We start from the raw sequence: 20,071 nt of genomic DNA, 5'->3' as shown, positions 1-20,071 counted from the left end.
CCATACTCAAGATCTGGGGTGCCAATCCCCAGATGAAACGCTCAATGCGTTTAAATTCAGGCTCAACCATATACGGCACAACGCGTGACAAGTCGTGGAACCTTTGCACATATTCAGCAATTTTAGGACCATCCATTTTTAGGTGCCAGAACTCAGTTTCTAGCTTCTGTATTTCAGCCCGAGAACAGTATTTTTTCCACATGAGCTCCTTTAGCTCAGCCCATGTTAGTGCATACGCCGCCGCTTCCCCCAGGGTCTTGACCTGGAGATTCCACCAGGATAAAGCACCATCAAGAAAAAGCCCTGAGATGTATGTAACTTGATGTTCAGGGGCACACTTGCTCATCCTTAGAACAGAATCCGTCTTTCCGCCCATCTGACGAAAGCAACAGCACCCCCAGTGCCGTCGTAACTTAAGGGCTTACAATCCAGAAATTGTTTGTAGGTACAGCCTGTACAGGCAATATCATTAACAATAAGCATTAGTGGATGTGTAAGAAGTATCTAAATGTAACGTAATGTGTCTCAAGCGACTTGGACATTACCATTGGGTGGGTTGTTGTTTCTTGAAGTATTCCCGCTAGTTTCTGCTCGGGAGGCCTCATAGTCAGCTATCACTTTTGAAATACGTTCCTGTAGTTCTGCCTCGGTAGTAGGCAAGCGTGTGTCTCGTCGTGGAGGCATCTTCTAAAAGGAGATCATATTGGTCAGGTCATAGTAAGTACGGTAATTAAGTAATATGCGTATGTAATAACATCCATCAACACAATAACACATAACATTCCATGTCATAATCATAACCAAATAAATCAACAATGCATGTAATGAGAATACTGCGATTGAGCTATCATAAAATCAAGACCACAAATACAGTGTTTACAAGTTTTACAAATGTATCATACATCCCAAAAGAGACTAAGGGTCACATTGCCCTTGTCTGAACTGTCTAGCCATATACAACAACCAAGATCAAATATCAAAAGATCATAATGTCATCCTATGGTCTTCAAAAATGATGTACAGTCTGGCTCAATCGCGGTCTTCTCATCAAAAGTAGTGCTACCTGCAACAGACCAAAAGTCCTCAAGCTGATGGTGGGGGAGGAGGAGGAGGAGGGAAGAAAATTAAACGGCGCAAACGCACCCAATCCTCCTCAAGTGCATGGATAACGCGCAACAGGTAAGCAATCTGCTGCTCAGGAGTAAGGAAGCGAACATCAGAATCAGGGGGTAGTGAAAGAGGAGCTGGTGGTGTAGCAAAAGGAGACTGACAATAACAAGGGGGAGGACACGGAGTCCTCTCCAGCTCCTGGACTCGTCGGCTCAACGCATCCTGCTGTAACTGCAGGGATATGAGTATGTCATCTGTGGTATATCCAACATGGTAAGGATGATATGGGTCTGAAAGAGGCATGACATGGGGCGAAGTCCACAGGAACGGCTCGCCTAAGGGTGCAAAGGGAGATATGGTGTGTGCAGCCGGTGTAAAAGAGGGCATAGGTGGAAGGGTTGCTGTCATGGGTGGCATGTGATCGGGCTGCTGTGTGGAAGGTCCTTCCCCTGGATGGGGAGGGGGTATGTCCTGGAGGAAAGTGATGGGTAAGTCTGTGCGGTGGACATCAGATATGTGTGGATGAAACTGGGGAACATCAAGAGGTGCAAAGACAGGTGCAGCAGTGGGTGTGACTGGTACAACAAATGGAGGATAGTCATCAACATCCTCTATCCACCCATTAAGGGTGTCAACATATCTGGGATCAATATGTGTGGCAAAAGGTGCATGGTCGACAACAGGTGGTGCAATAACGGGCGCATCAACAATAGGAACATCAGGAACCGGTGGTACAACGGCTGGTGCATCGACGTGATCAGGCTCTGGAGCTAACTCGAGTTCTGGATCAGCTGGAGCTGGGTCAGAAGGTACAAACTCGACCTCAGGATCTGGGTCGACGTCATGGGGAACGATGGGCGCAACAGACATCGCCATGTCCGAGTCTGCGTCAGGAGAGTAGTGCTGCACGCCCTGGTCGTGAATAGATGCGGATGCCACAGACTCAAACGAGTCTGGACCAGACGAATCAGAAGGAGCCTCCCCCATAAGAGCCTCAGCAGGTGGCAAGACAACCGCGTCAGCGGCAGGAACCTCAACAATAGGAACTACAGGGTCGTCAACCGGAATATCGTCCTCCATAGGGGCCCCTCCATCCTGGTCACCCTCCGGGGGACCCTCAATGAAAAGGTCGATATCGTCATCTGGTAACGCGTCGAGAGGTAAATCCTCTAAGGGAAAAGCAGTAAGGGGGATAGGAGCAGGGATCGGAATGAGAGGTAGATCCCCGTCGAAAGGACCATCAGCTAAAGGCGCATCGTCCGGTAGGGCAAATGGCTGGAAGTCGTCCTCATCAGTGCTCGTAGTATCCGATGTATGAACCTCACTCTCAGGTAGGATCTCGTCGTCCGAGACTATCGCCATGGGATCCAGGGTGTCTGACACTCCGGTATCTGAAGATGACGGCATGGTGTCTGTAACACAACCACACATATGCACATATATCAACATGAAACCAAATAAGCATGTAAGTCACAACAATGTAAGCAAGTAATCATCCTAGTCTTCCCCAGACTATCCCACCCAGTCTCTAAGACTAATTCTCTGGTCTCTAAGACCTACTCCCAGTCTCTAAGACTAATTTCCTGGTCTCTAAGACCAACTCCCTGGTCTCTAAGACCAAAACCTCCCAGTCTCTAATACTAAACCTCCCTAATCTCTAAGATTGAATCCCCTCAGTCTCTAAGACTGAACCTCCCTCGGTCTCTAAGACTGAACTTCCCCAGCTTCTAAGGCTGAACTCCCTCAGTCTGGACGCGTTAACATGACACAAGCCCAGTTGACGGCTTTGATCAACGAACGAGTTGCCGCAGCACTCGCAGCTGCATACGCAGGAGGTATATCCTGCAGTCCGAACTTATCCTAGGATCTTTAGGATCCTACTCTCGTGAACCAACCTTTGTGTTAAACTCTGTCTTTCTTTCACCTACCTTAGGTCAACATGCTCAGGCACCGGTGTGCACTTTTAAGACCTTTATGGACTGCCGACCCACTACTTTTAGCGGAACTGAAGGAGCAGTAGGTCTCCTCCACTGGTTTGAGAAACTGGAGTCTGTGTTCGAAATGTGTGAATGCCCTGAAGCGCGCAGGGTGAAGTATGCTACTGGTACTCTCGAGGGTTTGGCCCTCACGTGGTGGAATGCTCAAGTGCAAATGCTGGGGTTGGTTGCTGCCAACGCCACCCCTTGGGAAACTTTCAAGGAAATGATCAGGGAGGAATACTGCAGTCGCGATGACATTCATAAGTTGGAAGACGAGTTCTACAACCTCAAGATGACGGGGTCAGAGATTGAGGCGTATACTAAGAGATCGCATGAGCTTGCCTTGTTGTGTCCTACTATGGTGGACCCTCCGTATAAGCGAATTGAACTCTATCTCAAGGGCTTGGTGCCAGAGATCCAAAGTCATGTGACTTCAGCAAACTTGGCCACTATCCAGCAGGTTGTTCAGTTGGCTCACCGTCTTACTGACCAAGTGGTGGAGCAGAACAAGTTACCAAAGCGCATAGGTGCTGCAACTACTTCTGGTACCTCTAGTGAGAACAAACGGAAATGGGATGGAACTTCAAGCAAGGGTTCAACTTCTGTGCAATCTCAGTCTCAGCAGAGAAAGACTGACGACCACAAGAGCCCCAGTCAGCAATCGTCTGGTGGTCAAAGTCATGGTGGGTACAAGGGGAATCACCCCAAATGCAATCGTTGCAACCTACACCACAGTGGGCCATGCACCAGGGGCAACTGTCATCGGTGCAACAAGCCTGGTCATGTTGCAAAGGATTGCAGGAGCGTATACCCCGCCAATCAGAATCGTCAGCAACCTCAACAGAACCAGCGGCAGCAACAGGGTAACAACAAAGGGTGCTTTCAGTGTGGAGCTGAAGGCCACTTCAAGAAAGATTGTCCCCAACTGAACCAGAACAACAACAACAACAACAACAATCAGGGGAATGGCAACAATGGGAACCACAACAACAACAATGGTGCCAGGGGACGAGTGTTCGTGATTGGTCAAGGTGAAGCAAGGAATGATCCCAACGTGGTGACGGGTAAGTTCCTTCTCGACGACTTTTATGTTACAGTCTTATTTGATTCGGGTGCTGATACTAGCTATGCGTCACTAGAAGTTAGTAAAATGCTTAAGCGTATTCCAACACCCCTGAGCAACAAGCACACTGTAGAGCTAGCTAATGGTAAGAGTTTGGAGGCCTCACACGTAGTCAAAGGTTGCCAACTTATTCTCGCTAACCAGGCCTTCTCTATTGACCTTATTCCTATCGTCTTGGGTAGTTTCGACGTTGTCATTGGGATGGATTGGTTATCCCAACACCGAGCAGAGATTCTTTGCAACGAGAAGATCGTTCGTATTCCGGGTTCCGGTAGTGAACCACTTATGATTCGTGGCGACAAGAGAAGTGCTGTTGAGAACATCATCTCTCTCCTTAAGGCCCAGAAGTGCTTACGAAAGGGCCACACAGCGATATTGGCTCTAGTTACTGATACCTCGGAGAAGGAGAAGAAGCTAGAAGATTTTCCAGTTGTACGAGACTATCCTGAGGTATTCCCTGAGGAATTACCTGGCCTCCCACCCCATCGCCAAGTCGAGTTTCAGATTGAACTAGCTCCTGGAGCTGCGCCTATAGCCCGTGCACCTTATCGTTTAGCCCCATCAGAGTTGGAAGAACTCTCCACGCAACTACAAGAACTCTTGGATAAGGGTTTCATTCGTCCTAGCTCATCGCCCTGGGGAGCTCCAGTACTATTTGTGAAAAAGAAGGACGGTACCTTCAGGATGTGTATCGACTATCGTGAACTCAACAAGGTGACTGTGAAGAACCGTTATCCTCTACCGCGCATTGACGACTTGTTCGACCAGTTACAGGGGTCAAGCTACTACTCAAAGATTGATCTGAGATCGGGATATCACCAGCTGAGAGTTCGAGAAGAGGATGTCTCTAAGACAGCCTTTAGGACTCGATATGGGCACTATGAGTTTTTGGTCATGCCGTTTGGGCTGACGAACGCACCCGCAGTTTTTATGGACTTGATGAATCGAGTGTGCAAGCCCTATCTGGACAAATTCGTTATAGTCTTCATCGACGACATCCTGATCTATTCTAAGAGTCAGGAGGAACACGAACAGCATCTACGACTTATTCTGGAACTCCTTCGGACAGAACAGCTTTATGCAAAATTCTCGAAATGCGACTTCTGGCTTCGTGAAGTCCATTTCCTAGGACATGTGGTAAACAAGGATGGGATTCACGTTGATCCATCCAAGGTAGACGCTATTAAGAACTGGCCTGCGCCTCGTACACCAAAGGAAATTCGCCAATTCTTGGGATTGGCAGGTTATTACAGGAGGTTCATTAAGGATTTTTCTAAGATCGCGCAGCCTCTCACCTCGCTAACGCAGAAAGGCGTTGTTTATCATTGGGGAAATGCACAAGAGTTAGCTTTTCAGCATCTAAAGGATAGACTTTGTAGTGCACCTATCCTTTCACTGCCAGAGGGCACAGACGATTTTGTGGTATACTGTGATGCATCAATTCAAGGTCTTGGTTGTGTGTTGATGCAACGAGATAAAGTCATAGCCTACGCCTCACGACAACTCAAAGTTCATGAGAAGAACTACACTACACACGATTTGGAGCTGGGAGCTGTTGTTTTCGCACTTAAACTATGGCGACATTACCTGTACGGAACCAAGTGCGCCATCTACACCGACCACAGGAGCCTAGAGCACATATTCAAGCAGAAGGAACTGAATATGCGGCAACGACGATGGGTCGAGCTGCTGAATGACTATGAGTGCTCCATCAGGTATCACCCGGGCAAGGCGAATGTTGTGGCCGACGCCCTAAGTCGAAAGGACACTGCGCCTAAGCGCGTAAGAGCTTTACAACTCACTATACATTCTAGTCTACCTTCGCAAATACGAGCTGCTCAGATAGAAGCACTGAAACCAGAAAACGTAAGGGACGAAGCCCTACGCGGGTCAAGACAACGCTTAGAGCAGAAGGAAGACGGTGCTTACTACGTAACAGGACGCATTTGGGTCCCACTCCATGGCAACCTACGAGAGCTTGTGATGGATGAAGCGCACAAATCTCGCTACTCGGTACACCCTGGTTCGGACAAGATGTACCATGATATCAAAACTACGTATTGGTGGCCTAGCATGAAGGCCCACATAGCAACTTACGTCAGCAAGTGTTTGACTTGTGCGCGAGTCAAGACAGAATACCAGAAACCCTCAGGCCTACTCCAGCAACCAGAGATACCACAATGGAAATGGGAGCAAATTTCCATGGATTTCGTTACTGGCTTACCTAGATCTCAGCGCGGAAACGATAATGATTGGGTGATCGTGGATCGACTCACAAAATCCGCACACTTTTTGGCAATTAAGGAGACGGATAAATTCTCCACTCTAGCGGAGATATACCTCAAGGAAGTTGTTTCGAGGCACGGGGTGCCCACCTCTATCATCTCTGATCGAGATGCACGTTTTACCTCAGAACTGTGGCAAGCAATGCACAAGTCTTTTGGCTCACGTCTAGATATGAGCACAGCGTATCACCCACAGACGGACGGACAGTCCGAGCGCACTATTCAGACCTTAGAAGACATGCTTCGAGCATGTGTAATCGACTTTGGCAACAGCTGGGAAAAGCATCTGCCACTCGTGGAATTCTCGTACAATAACAGCTACCACACCAGCATTAAAGCGGCTCCGTTTGAGGCATTGTACGGACGTAAATGCCGGTCACCTCTTTGTTGGGCAGAGGTGGGGGATAGTCAGATCACTGGTCCAGAACATGTGGTAGACACTACTGAGCGGATTGCTCAAATACGACAACGCATGGCGGCCGCTCGTGACCGTCAGAAGGCCTACGCCGATAAGGGCAGGAAACCACTTGAGCTCCAGGTTGGGGAGCGGGTATTACTCAAAGTTTCACCCTGGAAGGGTGTGGTTCGTTTTGGTAAACGAGGCAAACTCAACCCACGATACGTTGGACCTTTCGAAATCATTGAGAAAATAGGCAAGGTGGCCTACAGACTGAACTTACCAGCGGAACTCGGTGCAGTTCACAACGTTTTCCATGTGTCGAATCTGAAGAAGTGTCTGTCAGATGAGACCCACGTAGTTCCTCTGAAGGAACTCACGATCGACGAACAGTTGAAATTCGTCGAGGAACCAGTCGAAATCACGGACCAGGATGTTAAGGTCCTCAAGAGCACTAGAATACCTCTCGTTCGAGTTCGTTGGAACTCACGTCGCGGCCCAGAGTTCACCTGGGAGCGCGAAGATCAGATGAAACAAAAGTATCCCCAACTGTTTGCAAACGGTACGACCACTACTGAGGCTGAAGCTACGGAATTTCGGGACGAAATTCCAGATCAACGGGGGGAGGATGTGACACCCCAGGAAAACCGGGAAAACCATGCAACTTAACTAGCTTCCTCAGTGAGTGCCATCAAATTTCGGGACGAAATTTCTTTCAACTTGGGGATGATGTGACAACTCGAAATTTAGAACCTTTCGTTGTGTCTTGATGTAACATGCTTGTACGTTATGTGATTAGTTGACATGTTTGGTGCAATGATATATGTGAACATCTTATGTGAACTACATGTTATATTATGTGTATGCGTGTATGTATATGAACCGAGACAACAAGGACCCGACTCGAGACCATGTGGTCTCGAGTGAACAGTAACCGGTTGGGCCATTTGGGCCGTAAACCCCTTTAGCCGACTTATAAGCCCTTTAGGGTGAATCATGAAGAACTAGTATATATACTACACTCATGGCCACACTCACCATTTCTTTTGACAACACCCATACTCCTCTACACACACTCTTCTACTTTCCCTCACAAACACTCCCTCATTCTCGGATTTGGACTCTTGGATCGGCTCACACACACAATCGGTTGGAAGCTCACACACATCCTCGAAACCCATCAACCGGTTAGTGTTTATGATGTTTATTGTTGATGCTAGTATGTTAGAATGTTTATTATGTTTGTGGTGTTAAATGATAGTATGAATGATAAGGATGTTTGCTTGATAGAAAATAGTTACTTGATATCATATGTATGATGATAATAAATCGGTTAACATGTCTTGGTTTCGGTTATATTGCATGATGAGTTGATGATATTTTGTGTCTAAATGAAGCTTAAACCACTAGTTGTTGATGATCATGAAACCGGTTTACATGTGTCATGTAATCGGCTTAGTATAGAACCGAGTTTGTAGTGTTATGTTAAATGTGTTGATTTGTTATTCATGATTATGTTGGTGATTGATGCAAAATGTGTTTGAATAAGGGTTGTTTGTGATTTGAATATTTGAGGAACATGATGAATACATGAAGAACAACTTGAATATGCTTTGAAGGTGCTTTGAATATTTGAAATCTGAATTGTTTGATCCATTTTTGGTAAATGTTAGACAACAAAACATGTTTAGTGGATAGTACATAATTCTGCATGAATTCCATTGGATAGTACAATCTGCGAAGGATCAGCAGCTGCTGGGGAGTCGAAACCTCTGGTTGCGACTCGAGACCACAGCCTTACAAGCCGAGACCACAGGTTGCGAGTCCTGTTGCGACTCGAAACCACAGCATGATGAGCCGAGACCATAGTTACGACATAGATTGCGACTCGGAACCATAGCATGACGAGCCGAAACCATAGTTGCGACACAGGTTGCGACTCGCAACCATCTATGATCAACATAAACAGCATGACCCGCAACCATGCTTGCGAGTCCGGTTGCGACTCGAGACCACACTTATTGGGCTTGCTTAGTTATGGGCCTAAGTTAATGGGCCGGCCTTATGGACTCCTTGTGCTACTGTTTAATGCGTGTTTTGGGCTTAAGTAATTGGGCTGAACATATGGGCTATACGTGCTACTGTTAACTGAATATGTTGTGCACTGTTGTCGAAATTGCCATGATAGAACTTGTATGCTAGGATCGTTACTTGTACGTGCACTGCTTGGTTTGAATCTGATATAAATGGTATCTATGTTAGGACATAGTTGGCCACTTGCAACTTGATTGACCTTTCTGTGATTAACTGCCGAGCAAACCAAGGTGAGTTCACACCCTTTACAAAGCATGGGATTCCCTGGGTTGGGAATGGGGTTAAGGAACGTGGGTTCCTCGTCCTCCTTGGGTAGGACAGCAGTGGTTCAGGAATGTGATTCCTCGTCCGGACGGACCGATAACTCGTACTAGACCAAAACTCTATCACGAAGTCCCTCCTTTTTATATCGACTTAATCGCCGGGCCAATGGCGAGCGGGTCATTAGTTAGATAGCGCTATTTAGGTCTGACAAACCTCACACCGTGCCGCAGAGGACGGGCGTGAACTAATGGATCTGGGGCACGTCAATGATGATAGACATTGACAGTTTCAGGGCACATAAACATGACTACAGTCAGCAGTCGATATGGTAACGAGTCTAGTGTACGCATGGGGTAGCCCCCACGGCCGAAATGCCTGATAACTAACATGGGGTAGCCCCCACGGCTGGAATGCCAGAGTAACTGGGAATGAACAAGTCACGTTTTTAAACTATGGGGTGACCCCCACGGCAGGATGCCAGCTAAAGGAAACTGTTTTCGAAACAACTAAAACGAACACCCAACTGTGAACTCACTCAACTAGTTGTTGACTCGTTACTACATGCTTTGCAGGACCATAGGTACTCAGCTGGAGCTTGCATGGAGGAGAGTCGTTGTGGGACACGGATTGCTGCGTACTATGTTAAACTTGAAACCATTTGAACTTATGTTTTAACTTTAAGACTTATGCTTCCGCTTACAACTTAAACTTTGTTTTGTTTGAACACCAATCGTATTGGTTAGACTTTTATAACTATTCATATGCTTGTTCAGTATGATTGGTGGCTGGATCCTGGTCAGTCACGCCTCCTTGCGGTAGTACTCCGCAGGTGGGATTTTGGGGGTGTGACAGATTGGTATCAGAGCCATTGGTTATAGTGAACTTGGTTTTAATAAAGGAGAAACGTTTTTGTTAAAACCAGACTATAACCGGTATAGTGCTCAACGGTCCACAACGACGCTTCACTCCACATGCAAGGCTCGACATACTAGGTGATATGATATGTGTATATTGCCTACTTGTTAGTTACATAGTACATTGCCCATGGTATGCTTGATTAGTATAATTACTGTTGCTTGAACGTGTGCGTGCTTACTCTATCCTACTATCGTACTTTCGCGAACCTCTCTCACTCGTGTTACTCTTGATGTGAAGAATCATGTCTGGACGCGTTAACATGACACAAGCCCAGTTGACGGCTTTGATCAACGAACGAGTTGCCGCAGCACTCGCAGCTGCATACGCAGGAGGTATATCCTGCAGTCCGAACTTATCCTAGGATCTTTAGGATCCTACTCTCGTGAACCAACCTTTGTGTTAAACTCTGTCTTTCTTTCACCTACCTTAGGTCAACATGCTCAGGCACCGGTGTGCACTTTTAAGACCTTTATGGACTGCCGACCCACTACTTTTAGCGGAACTGAAGGAGCAGTAGGTCTCCTCCACTGGTTTGAGAAACTGGAGTCTGTGTTCGAAATGTGTGAATGCCCTGAAGCGCGCAAGGTGAAGTATGCTACTGGTACTCTCGAGGGTTTGGCCCTCACGTGGTGGAATGCTCAAGTGCAAATGCTGGGGTTGGTTGCTGCCAACGCCACCCCTTGGGAAACTTTCAAGGAAATGATCAGGGAGGAATACTGCAGTCGCGATGACATTCATAAGTTGGAAGACGAGTTCTACAACCTCAAGATGACGGGGTCAGAGATTGAGGCGTATACTAAGAGATCGCATGAGCTTGCCTTGTTGTGTCCTACTATGGTGGACCCTCCGTATAAGCGAATTGAACTCTATCTCAAGGGCTTGGTGCCAGAGATCCAAAGTCATGTGACTTCAGCAAACTTGGCCACTATCCAGCAGGTTGTTCAGTTGGCTCACCGTCTTACTGACCAAGCGGTGGAGCAGAACAAGTTACCAAAGCGCATAGGTGCTGCAACTACTTCTGGTACCTCTAGTGAGAACAAACGGAAATGGGATGGAACTTCAAGCAAGGATTCAACTTCTGTGCAATCTCAGTCTCAGCAGAGAAAGACTGACGACCACAAGAGCCCCAGACAGCAATCGTCTGGTGGTCAAAGTCATGGTGGGTACAAGGGGAATCACCCCAAATGCAATCGTTGCAACCTACACCACAGTGGGCCATGCACCAGGGGCAACTGTCATCGGTGCAACAAGCCTGGTCATGTTGCAAAGGATTGCAGGAGCGCATACCCCGCCAATCAGAATCGTCAGCAACCTCAACAGAACCAGCGGCAGCAACAGGGTAACAACAAAGGGTGCTTTCAGTGTGGAGCTGAAGGCCACTTCAAGAAAGATTGTCCCCAACTGAACCAGAACAACAACAACAACAACAACAACAATCAGGGGAATGGCAACAATGGGAACCACAACAACAACAATGGTGCCAGGGGACGAGTGTTCGTGATTGGTCAAGGTGAAGCAAGGAATGATCCCAACGTGGTGACGGGTAAGTTCCTTCTCGACGACTTTTATGTTACAGTCTTATTTGATTCGGGTGCTGATACTAGCTATGCGTCACTAGAAGTTAGTAAAATGTTTAAGCGTATTCCAACACCCCTGAGCAACAAGCACACTGTAGAGCTAGCTAATGGTAAGAGTTTGGAGGCCTCACACGTAGTCAAAGGTTGCCAACTTATTCTCGCTAACCAGACCTTCTCTATTGACCTTATTCCTATCGTCTTGGGTAGTTTCGACGTTGTCATTGGGATGGATTGGTTATCCCAACACCGAGCAGAGATTCTTTGCAACGAGAAGATCGTTCGTATTCCGGGTTCCGGTAGTGAACCACTTATGATTCGTGGCGACAAGAGAAGTGCTGTTGAGAACATCATCTCTCTCCTTAAGGCCCAGAAGTGCTTACGAAAGGGCCACACAGCGATATTGGCTCTAGTTACTGATACCTCGGAGAAGGAGAAGAAGCTAGAAGATTTTCCAGTTGTACGAGACTATCCTGAGGTATTCCCTGAGGAATTACCTGGCCTCCCACCCCATCGCCAAGTCGAGTTTCAGATTGAACTAGCTCCTGGAGCTGCGCCTATAGCCCGTGCACCTTATCGTTTAGCCCCATCAGAGTTGGAAGAACTCTCCACGCAACTACAAGAACTCTTGGATAAGGGTTTCATTCGTCCTAGCTCATCGCCCTGGGGAGCTCCAGTACTATTTGTGAAAAAGAAGGACGGTACCTTCAGGATGTGTATCGACTATCGTGAACTCAACAAGGTGACTGTGAAGAACCGTTATCCTCTACCGCGCATTGACGACTTGTTCGACCAGTTACAGGAGTCAAGCTACTACTCAAAGATTGATCTGAGATCGGGATATCACCAGCTGAGAGTTCGAGAAGAGGATGTCTCTAATACAGCCTTTAGGACTCGATATGGGCACTATGAGTTTTTGGTCATGCCGTTTGGGCTGACGAACGCACCCGCAGTTTTTATGGACTTGATGAATCGAGTGTGCAAGCCCTATCTGGACAAATTCGTTATAGTCTTCATCGACGACATCCTGATCTATTCTAAGAGTCAGGAGGAACACGAACAGCATCTACGACTTATTCTGGAACTCCTTCGGACAGAACAGCTTTATGCAAAATTCTCGAAATGCGACTTCTGGCTTCGTGAAGTCCATTTCCTAGGACATGTGGTAAACAAGGATGGGATTCACGTTGATCCATCCAAGGTAGACGCTATTAAGAACTGGCCTGCGCCTCGTACACCAAAGGAAATTCGCCAATTCTTGGGATTGGCAGGTTATTACAGGAGGTTCATTAAGGATTTTTCTAAGATCGCGCAGCCTCTCACCTCGCTAACGCAGAAAGGCGTTGTTTATCATTGGGGAAATGCACAAGAGTTAGCTTTTCAGCATCTAAAGGATAGACTTTGTAGTGCACCTATCCTTTCACTGCCAGAGGGCACAGACGATTTTGTGGTATACTGTGATGCATCAATTCAAGGTCTTGGTTGTGTGTTGATGCAACGAGATAAAGTCATAGCCTACGCCTCACGACAACTCAAAGTTCATGAGAAGAACTACACTACACACGATTTGGAGCTGGGAGCTGTTGTTTTCGCACTTAAACTATGGCGACATTACCTGTACGGAACCAAGTGCGCCATCTACACCGACCACAGGAGCCTAGAGCACATATTCAAGCAGAAGGAACTGAATATGCGGCAACGACGATGGGTCGAGCTGCTGAATGACTATGAGTGCTCCATCAGGTATCACCCGGGCAAGGCGAATGTTGTGGCCGACGCCCTAAGTCGAAAGGACACTGCGCCTAAGCGCGTAAGAGCTTTACAACTCACTATACATTCTAGTCTACCTTCGCAAATACGAGCTACTCAGATAGAAGCACTGAAACCAGAAAACGTAAGGGACGAAGCCCTACGCGGGTCAAGACAACGCTTAGAGCAGAAGGAAGACGGTGCTTACTACGTAACAGGACGCATTTGGGTCCCACTCCATGGCAACCTACGAGAGCTTGTGATGGATGAAGCGCACAAATCTCGCTACTCGGTACACCCCGGTTCGGACAAGATGTACCATGATATCAAAACTACGTATTGGTGGCCTAGCATGAAGGCCCACATAGCAACTTACGTCAGCAAGTGTTTGACTTGTGCGCGAGTCAAGACAGAATACCAGAAACCCTCAGGCCTACTCCAGCAACCAGAGATACCACAATGGAAATGGGAGCAAATTTCCATGGATTTCGTTACTGGCTTACCTAGATCTCAGCGCGGAAACGATAATGATTGGGTGATCGTGGATCGACTCACAAAATCCGCACACTTTTTGGCAATTAAGGAGACGGATAAATTCTCCACTCTAGCGGAGATATACCTCAAGGAAGTTGTTTCGAGGCACGGGGTGCCCACCTCTATCATCTCTGATCGAGATGCACGTTTTACCTCAGAACTGTGGCAAGCAATGCACAAGTCTTTTGGCTCACGTCTAGATATGAGCACAGCGTATCACCCACAGACGGACGGACAGTCCGAGCGCACTATTCAGACCTTAGAAGACATGCTTCGAGCATGTGTAATCGACTTTGGCAACAGCTGGGAAAAGCATCTGCCACTCGTGGAATTCTCGTACAATAACAGCTACCACACCAGCATTAAAGCGGCTCCGTTTGAGGCATTGTACGGACGTAAATGCCGGTCACCTCTTTGTTGGGCAGAGGTGGGGGATAGTCAGATCACTGGTCCAGAACATGTGGTAGACACTACTGAGCGGATTGCTCAAATACGACAACGCATGGCGGCCTCTCGTGACCGTCAGAAGGCCTACGCCGATAAGGGCAGGAAACCACTTGAGCTCCAGGTTGGGGAGCGGGTATTATTCAAAGTTTCACCCTGGAAGGGTGTGGTTCGTTTTGGTAAACGAGGCAAACTCAACCCACGATACGTTGGACCTTTCGAAATCATTGAGAAAATAGGCAAGGTGGCCTACAGACTGAACTTACCAGCGGAACTCGGTGCAGTTCACAACGTTTTCCATGTGTCGAATCTGAAGAAGTGTCTGTCAGATGAGACCCACGTAGTTCCTCTGAAGGAACTCACGATCGACGAACAGTTGAAATTCGTCGAGGAACCAGTCGAAATCACGGACCAGGATGTTAAGGTCCTCAAGAGCACTAGAATACCTCTCGTTCGAGTTCGTTGGAACTCACGTCGCGGCCCAGAGTTCACCTGGGAGCGCGAAGATCAGATGAAACAAAAGTATCCCCAACTGTTTGCAAATGGTACGACCACTACTGAGGCTGAAGCTACGGAATTTCGGGACGAAATTCCAGATCAACGGGGGGAGGATGTGACACCCCAGGAAAACCGGGAAAACCATGCAACTTAACTAGCTTCCTCAGTGAGTGCCATCAAATTTCGGGACGAAATTTCTTTCAACTTGGGGATGATGTGACAACTCGAAATTTAGAACCTTTCGTTGTGTCTTGATGTAACATGCTTGTACGTTATGTGATTAGTTGACATGTTTGGTGCAATGATATATGTGAACATCTTATGTGAACTACATGTTATATTATGTGTATGCGTGTATGTATATGAACCGAGACAACAAGGACCCGACTCGAGACCATGTGGTCTCGAGTGAACAGTAACCGGTTGGGCCATTTGGGCCGTAAACCCCTTTAGCCGACTTATAAGCCCTTTAGGGTGAATCATGAAGAACTAGTATATATACTACACTCATGGCCACACTCACCATTTCTTTTGACAACACCCATACTCCTCTACACACACTCTTCTACTTTCCCTCACAAACACTCCCTCATTCTCGGATTTGGACTCTTGGATCGGCTCACACACACAATCGGTTGGAAGCTCACACACATCCTCGAAACCCATCAACCGGTTAGTGTTTATGATGTTTATTGTTGATGCTAGTATGTTAGAATGTTTATTATGTTTGTGGTGTTAAATGATAGTATGAATGATAAGGATGTTTGCTTGATAGAAAATAGTTACTTGATATCATATGTATGATGATAATAAATCGGTTAACATGTCTTGGTTTCGGTTATATTGCATGATGAGTTGATGATATTTTGTGTCTAAATGAAGCTTAAACCACTAGTTGTTGATGATCATGAAACCGGTTTACATGTGTCATGTAATCGGCTTAGTATAGAACCGAGTTTGTAGTGTTATGTTAAATGTGTTGATTTGTTATTCATGATTATGTTGGTGATTGATGCAAAATGTGTTTGAATAAGGGTTGTTTGTGATTTGAATATTTGAAGAACATGATGAATACATGAAGAACAACTTGAATGTGCTTTGAAGGTGCTTTGAATATTTGAAATCTGAATTGTTTGATCCATTTTTGGTAAATGTTAGACAACAAAACATGTTTAGTGGATAGTACATAATTCTGCATGAATTCCATTGGATAGTACAATCTGCGAAGGATCAGCAGCTGCTGGGGAGTCGAAACCTCTGGTTGCGACTCGAGACCACAGCCTTACAAGCCGAGACCACAGGTTGCGAGTCCTGTTGCGACTCGAAACCACAGCATGATGAGCCGAGACCATAGTTACGACATAGATTGCGACTCGGAACCATAGCATGACGAGCCGAAACCATAGTTGCGACACAGGTTGCGACTCGCAACCATCTATGATCAACATAAACAGCATGACCCGCAACCATGCTTGCGAGTCCGGTTGCGACTCGAGACCACACTTATTGGGCTTGCTTAGTTATGGGCCTAAGTTAATGGGCCGGCCTTATGGACTCCTTGTGCTACTGTTTAATGCGTGTTTTGGGCTTAAGTAATTGGGCTGAACATATGGGCTATACGTGCTACTGTTAACTGAATATGTTGTGCACTGTTGTCGAAATTGCCATGATAGAACTTGTATGCTAGGATCGTTACTTGTACGTGCACTGCTTGGTTTGAATCTGATATAAATGGTATCTATGTTAGGACATAGTTGGCCACTTGCAACTTGATTGACCTTTCTGTGATTAACTGCCGAGCAAACCAAGGTGAGTTCACACCCTTTACAAAGCATGGGATTCCCTGGGTTGGGAATGGGGTTAAGGAACGTGGGTTCCTCGTCCTCCTTGGGTAGGACAGCAGTGGTTCAGGAATGTGATTCCTCGTCCGGACGGACCGATAACTCGTACTAGACCAAAACTCTATCACGAAGTCCCTCCTTTTTATATCGACTTAATCGCCGGGCCAATGGCGAGCGGGTCATTAGTTAGATAGCGCTATTTAGGTCTGACAAACCTCACACCGTGCCGCAGAGGACGGGCGTGAACTAATGGATCTGGGGCACGTCAATGATGATAGACATTGACAGTTTCAGGGCACATAAACATGACTACAGTCAGCAGTCGATATGGTAACGAGTCTAGTGTACGCATGGGGTAGCCCCCACGGCCGAAATGCCTGATAACTAACATGGGGTAGCCCCCACGGCTGGAATGCCAGAGTAACTGGGAATGAACAAGTCACGTTTTTAAACTATGGGGTGACCCCCACGGCAGGATGCCAGCTAAAGGAAACTGTTTTCGAAACAACTAAAACGAACACCCAACTATGAACTCACTCAACTAGTTGTTGACTCGTTACTACATGCTTTGCAGGACCGTAGGTACTCAGCTGGAGCTTGCATGGAGGAGAGTCGTTGTGGGACACGGATTGCTGCGTACTATGTTAAACTTGAAACCATTTGAACTTATGTTTTAACTTTAAGACTTATGCTTCCGCTTACAACTTAAACTTTGTTTTGTTTGAACACCAAACGTATTGGTTAGACTTTTATAACTATTCATATGCTTGTTCAGTATGATTGGTGGCTGGATCCTGGTCAGTCACGCCTCCTAGCGGTAGTACTCCGCAGGTGGGATTTTGGGGGTGTGACACTGAAAACAGTCAAGAGAAAAAGGGGGACATGAACTCACTGTAGTGCGTCTCCTGTGCTCGTACTCAAACCTGATCAGCCACACGACAACCTACAACGTACTAATGTCGATTAGACGAACGGGTTGTGCCTTGGCTTAGAGTTTAATGTTTTTGAGTTGCATTTCTTGTGTCTCCGAATATTATTCCAAGTTATAATTATTAGTTAAAATGATTATTTTAAACTTTAAATTATAGTTAATGTTTGGAATAATTGTTAAACAATATTTCGCATTCATGCTTCTCAAGTATTTTAACTTCGTATTTCCTTCCCAAGGATGGGGTATTTATACTTGTATATTCGTAGTTTCGAAAAATATATTTTAAGTCTCACTTAAGGGTATATTTAACTTATTTGTCCAAAAACAACTTATTCCAAAATATATACGTTTTTCCCAAAAATAATATACTTTGCTTATTAAATTCCCAAAATAATATTTTACCAAAAATATATTTGTAGAAGTATTTTCCGGAATATTTCATAAGTTATGTTTTAACGTTCGGTTTCTCGATACAGAGTGTGTAACCTAAATATTCTATTCCTCGATATTTTTGTATTATTTTGGAGTTGTAATTTCCATGGTATTTGTTAAGTTATATTATTTTACCCTAAAATAATATAACTAGTTCACAAAATATACAAATATTCACACAAGTGTCTTGGTAGAAAATATATATTATAAATATATATTTATCCATTTTTATTTATAAAATCAACCTCCGACACTTTGTATTTTTGTAACAAATCCTATGGCGAAGTTTATTTTGAAAAACAAAGTTAAAAATATATTTGTAAGCACTTGTTAGAAAAATATTTTCTAAGTGTTGGAATTTTAGAAAATTTCGCCAGAGTTTACTTTGTAAACGGAGGTGTCCATGCTTATAAGCATATCATTTTCTTTTCAAAATTTCATTCAATAATCATCAACCAACAATATACAATCTTTACTTATCAATCTTGTTAAAAACAAGCATAAATTTCTACCTCACGAACTTGAAAGTTTATAAAAATGTGTAGTAACTTACTAGTGTATTTAGTAAGTCTTGTACCCCTCTAAAGTGTGATTGCTTCTTTAAAAACTCCATTTTTAAGGAATATGGATCTTTACAACTTATGTTCATATTTTCTAAAAATGCTTCTTCATGTATTTTTCTTGTTACACATGTGCTTCTTAGCTTTGTTATCCACTAGAAATGATGTATATTTATGTAAGAACCAAAATTTAGTAAAACTTGTATTTTAACTTGGTTTCTTGGTAAATCATACTTGAAACATTTAGATTTATAAGACTTTAAACCTTCTTTGTTCATCATTTTATAAGAAACTTTATATTCCTTCAAGTTCATGACTTTAGTGAGGGTGATCTATAATCTTTAACATGTTCATCCTCTCATCTTGCTAGATCATGTTTTTAATCATGATCTAGCAAGATCATATGATGATCTACATCATCTTCACAAGCAAACAATGATCAACAACAAATCAACACTAAAATAACATAGTTTCTTCATGATTTAAGCTTATGTTAAGGTTTCATTCCTTTGATTCTTAGTGTTCTTCAAGATTAACATCATGTATCTTACTTTAACCACTTTTATAAGATGTAAAATGAAGGGATTCAAGTTCTTACCACTAGCTCAAGGCTAGGGATGTTCAAGAGAAGAAAAATGATGGTTAATAGCAAATGGAGAAGGTCCTTCAACTTCCGAGAACACCAAGCTTCGTTGAACACCTTGTAGCACCTTTGTATGCTTGTAGAATGGAGGAAGATGATTGAATGATGATGATGGTGATGGTGTTTGGGTTCGGCCGAAGCCAAGAGAGGGAGAAGAGAGAGTGAGGTGTTGTTGATGTGAATGAGAAATGAGGAATGATGAACTAGAGGTTAGTCTTATAATCCTCCAACAAATCTTTAACCATTAGTTCTTATGTTTGTAAAGTACTTGACAAATCAAATAAACAATTCAAGAAAATCAAGGGTGGGGTACCACCCTTGTAACCGTATGGTGGGGGGGGGGTTGTTTAGTTGAGTTTCAACTATGATGGTTAGTTTATGGTTGTAATGTAAGTGATTTAGTTAAGTGTTTAGATGTTATGTAATAATATAGTGTGTTATGATATGCGGGGACCATAACTAGCCTTGTAATGTTAAAACAATGCTTCTAGCATTATTTTGGTGTTCCGGGTAATGTCCGGTTGTTCGGTTTGATACCGTCCCGTTAAAGTGCTAAGTTATGTCGTATAGTGTCCTTTATGTAACTTTTAGTGACACTTTTAATTCCCGACACTTAGGAAAGCATACAGGACCATTTTGCCATATTTTTGCAAGTGACTATCATGTTTAAATGCTGAATTTTTGCTAATAAGTGC

The 20,071-nt window shown here is 45.0% G+C and overlaps 1 protein-coding gene across 1 annotated transcript; it reads right to left on the bottom strand.

The window, feature by feature from the left end:
* Positions 1-1,083: 1,083 nt before the first annotated feature.
* On the bottom strand, positions 1,084-2,517 carry LOC110943354 (pollen-specific leucine-rich repeat extensin-like protein 3). The gene has a single exon (XM_022185106.1). The coding sequence runs from the start codon at positions 2,515-2,517 to the stop codon at positions 1,084-1,086; it is 1,434 nt and encodes a 477-aa protein (XP_022040798.1).
* Positions 2,518-20,071: the final 17,554 nt, after the last annotated feature.

This window comes from Helianthus annuus, chromosome 5, assembly GCF_002127325.2.
Source record: "Helianthus annuus cultivar XRQ/B chromosome 5, HanXRQr2.0-SUNRISE, whole genome shotgun sequence".
In the NCBI taxonomy this organism is placed as follows: Eukaryota; Viridiplantae; Streptophyta; class Magnoliopsida; order Asterales; family Asteraceae; genus Helianthus; species Helianthus annuus.
Note: the sequence above shows the minus strand (reverse complement) of the source record. Positions and strands in the feature narration are given on the sequence as shown.

Coding starts and splice junctions, on each gene's coding strand:
- LOC110943354 (XM_022185106.1), bottom strand. CDS start 2,517: ATGCCGTCATCTTCAGATACCGGAGTGTCAGACACCCTGGATCCCATG.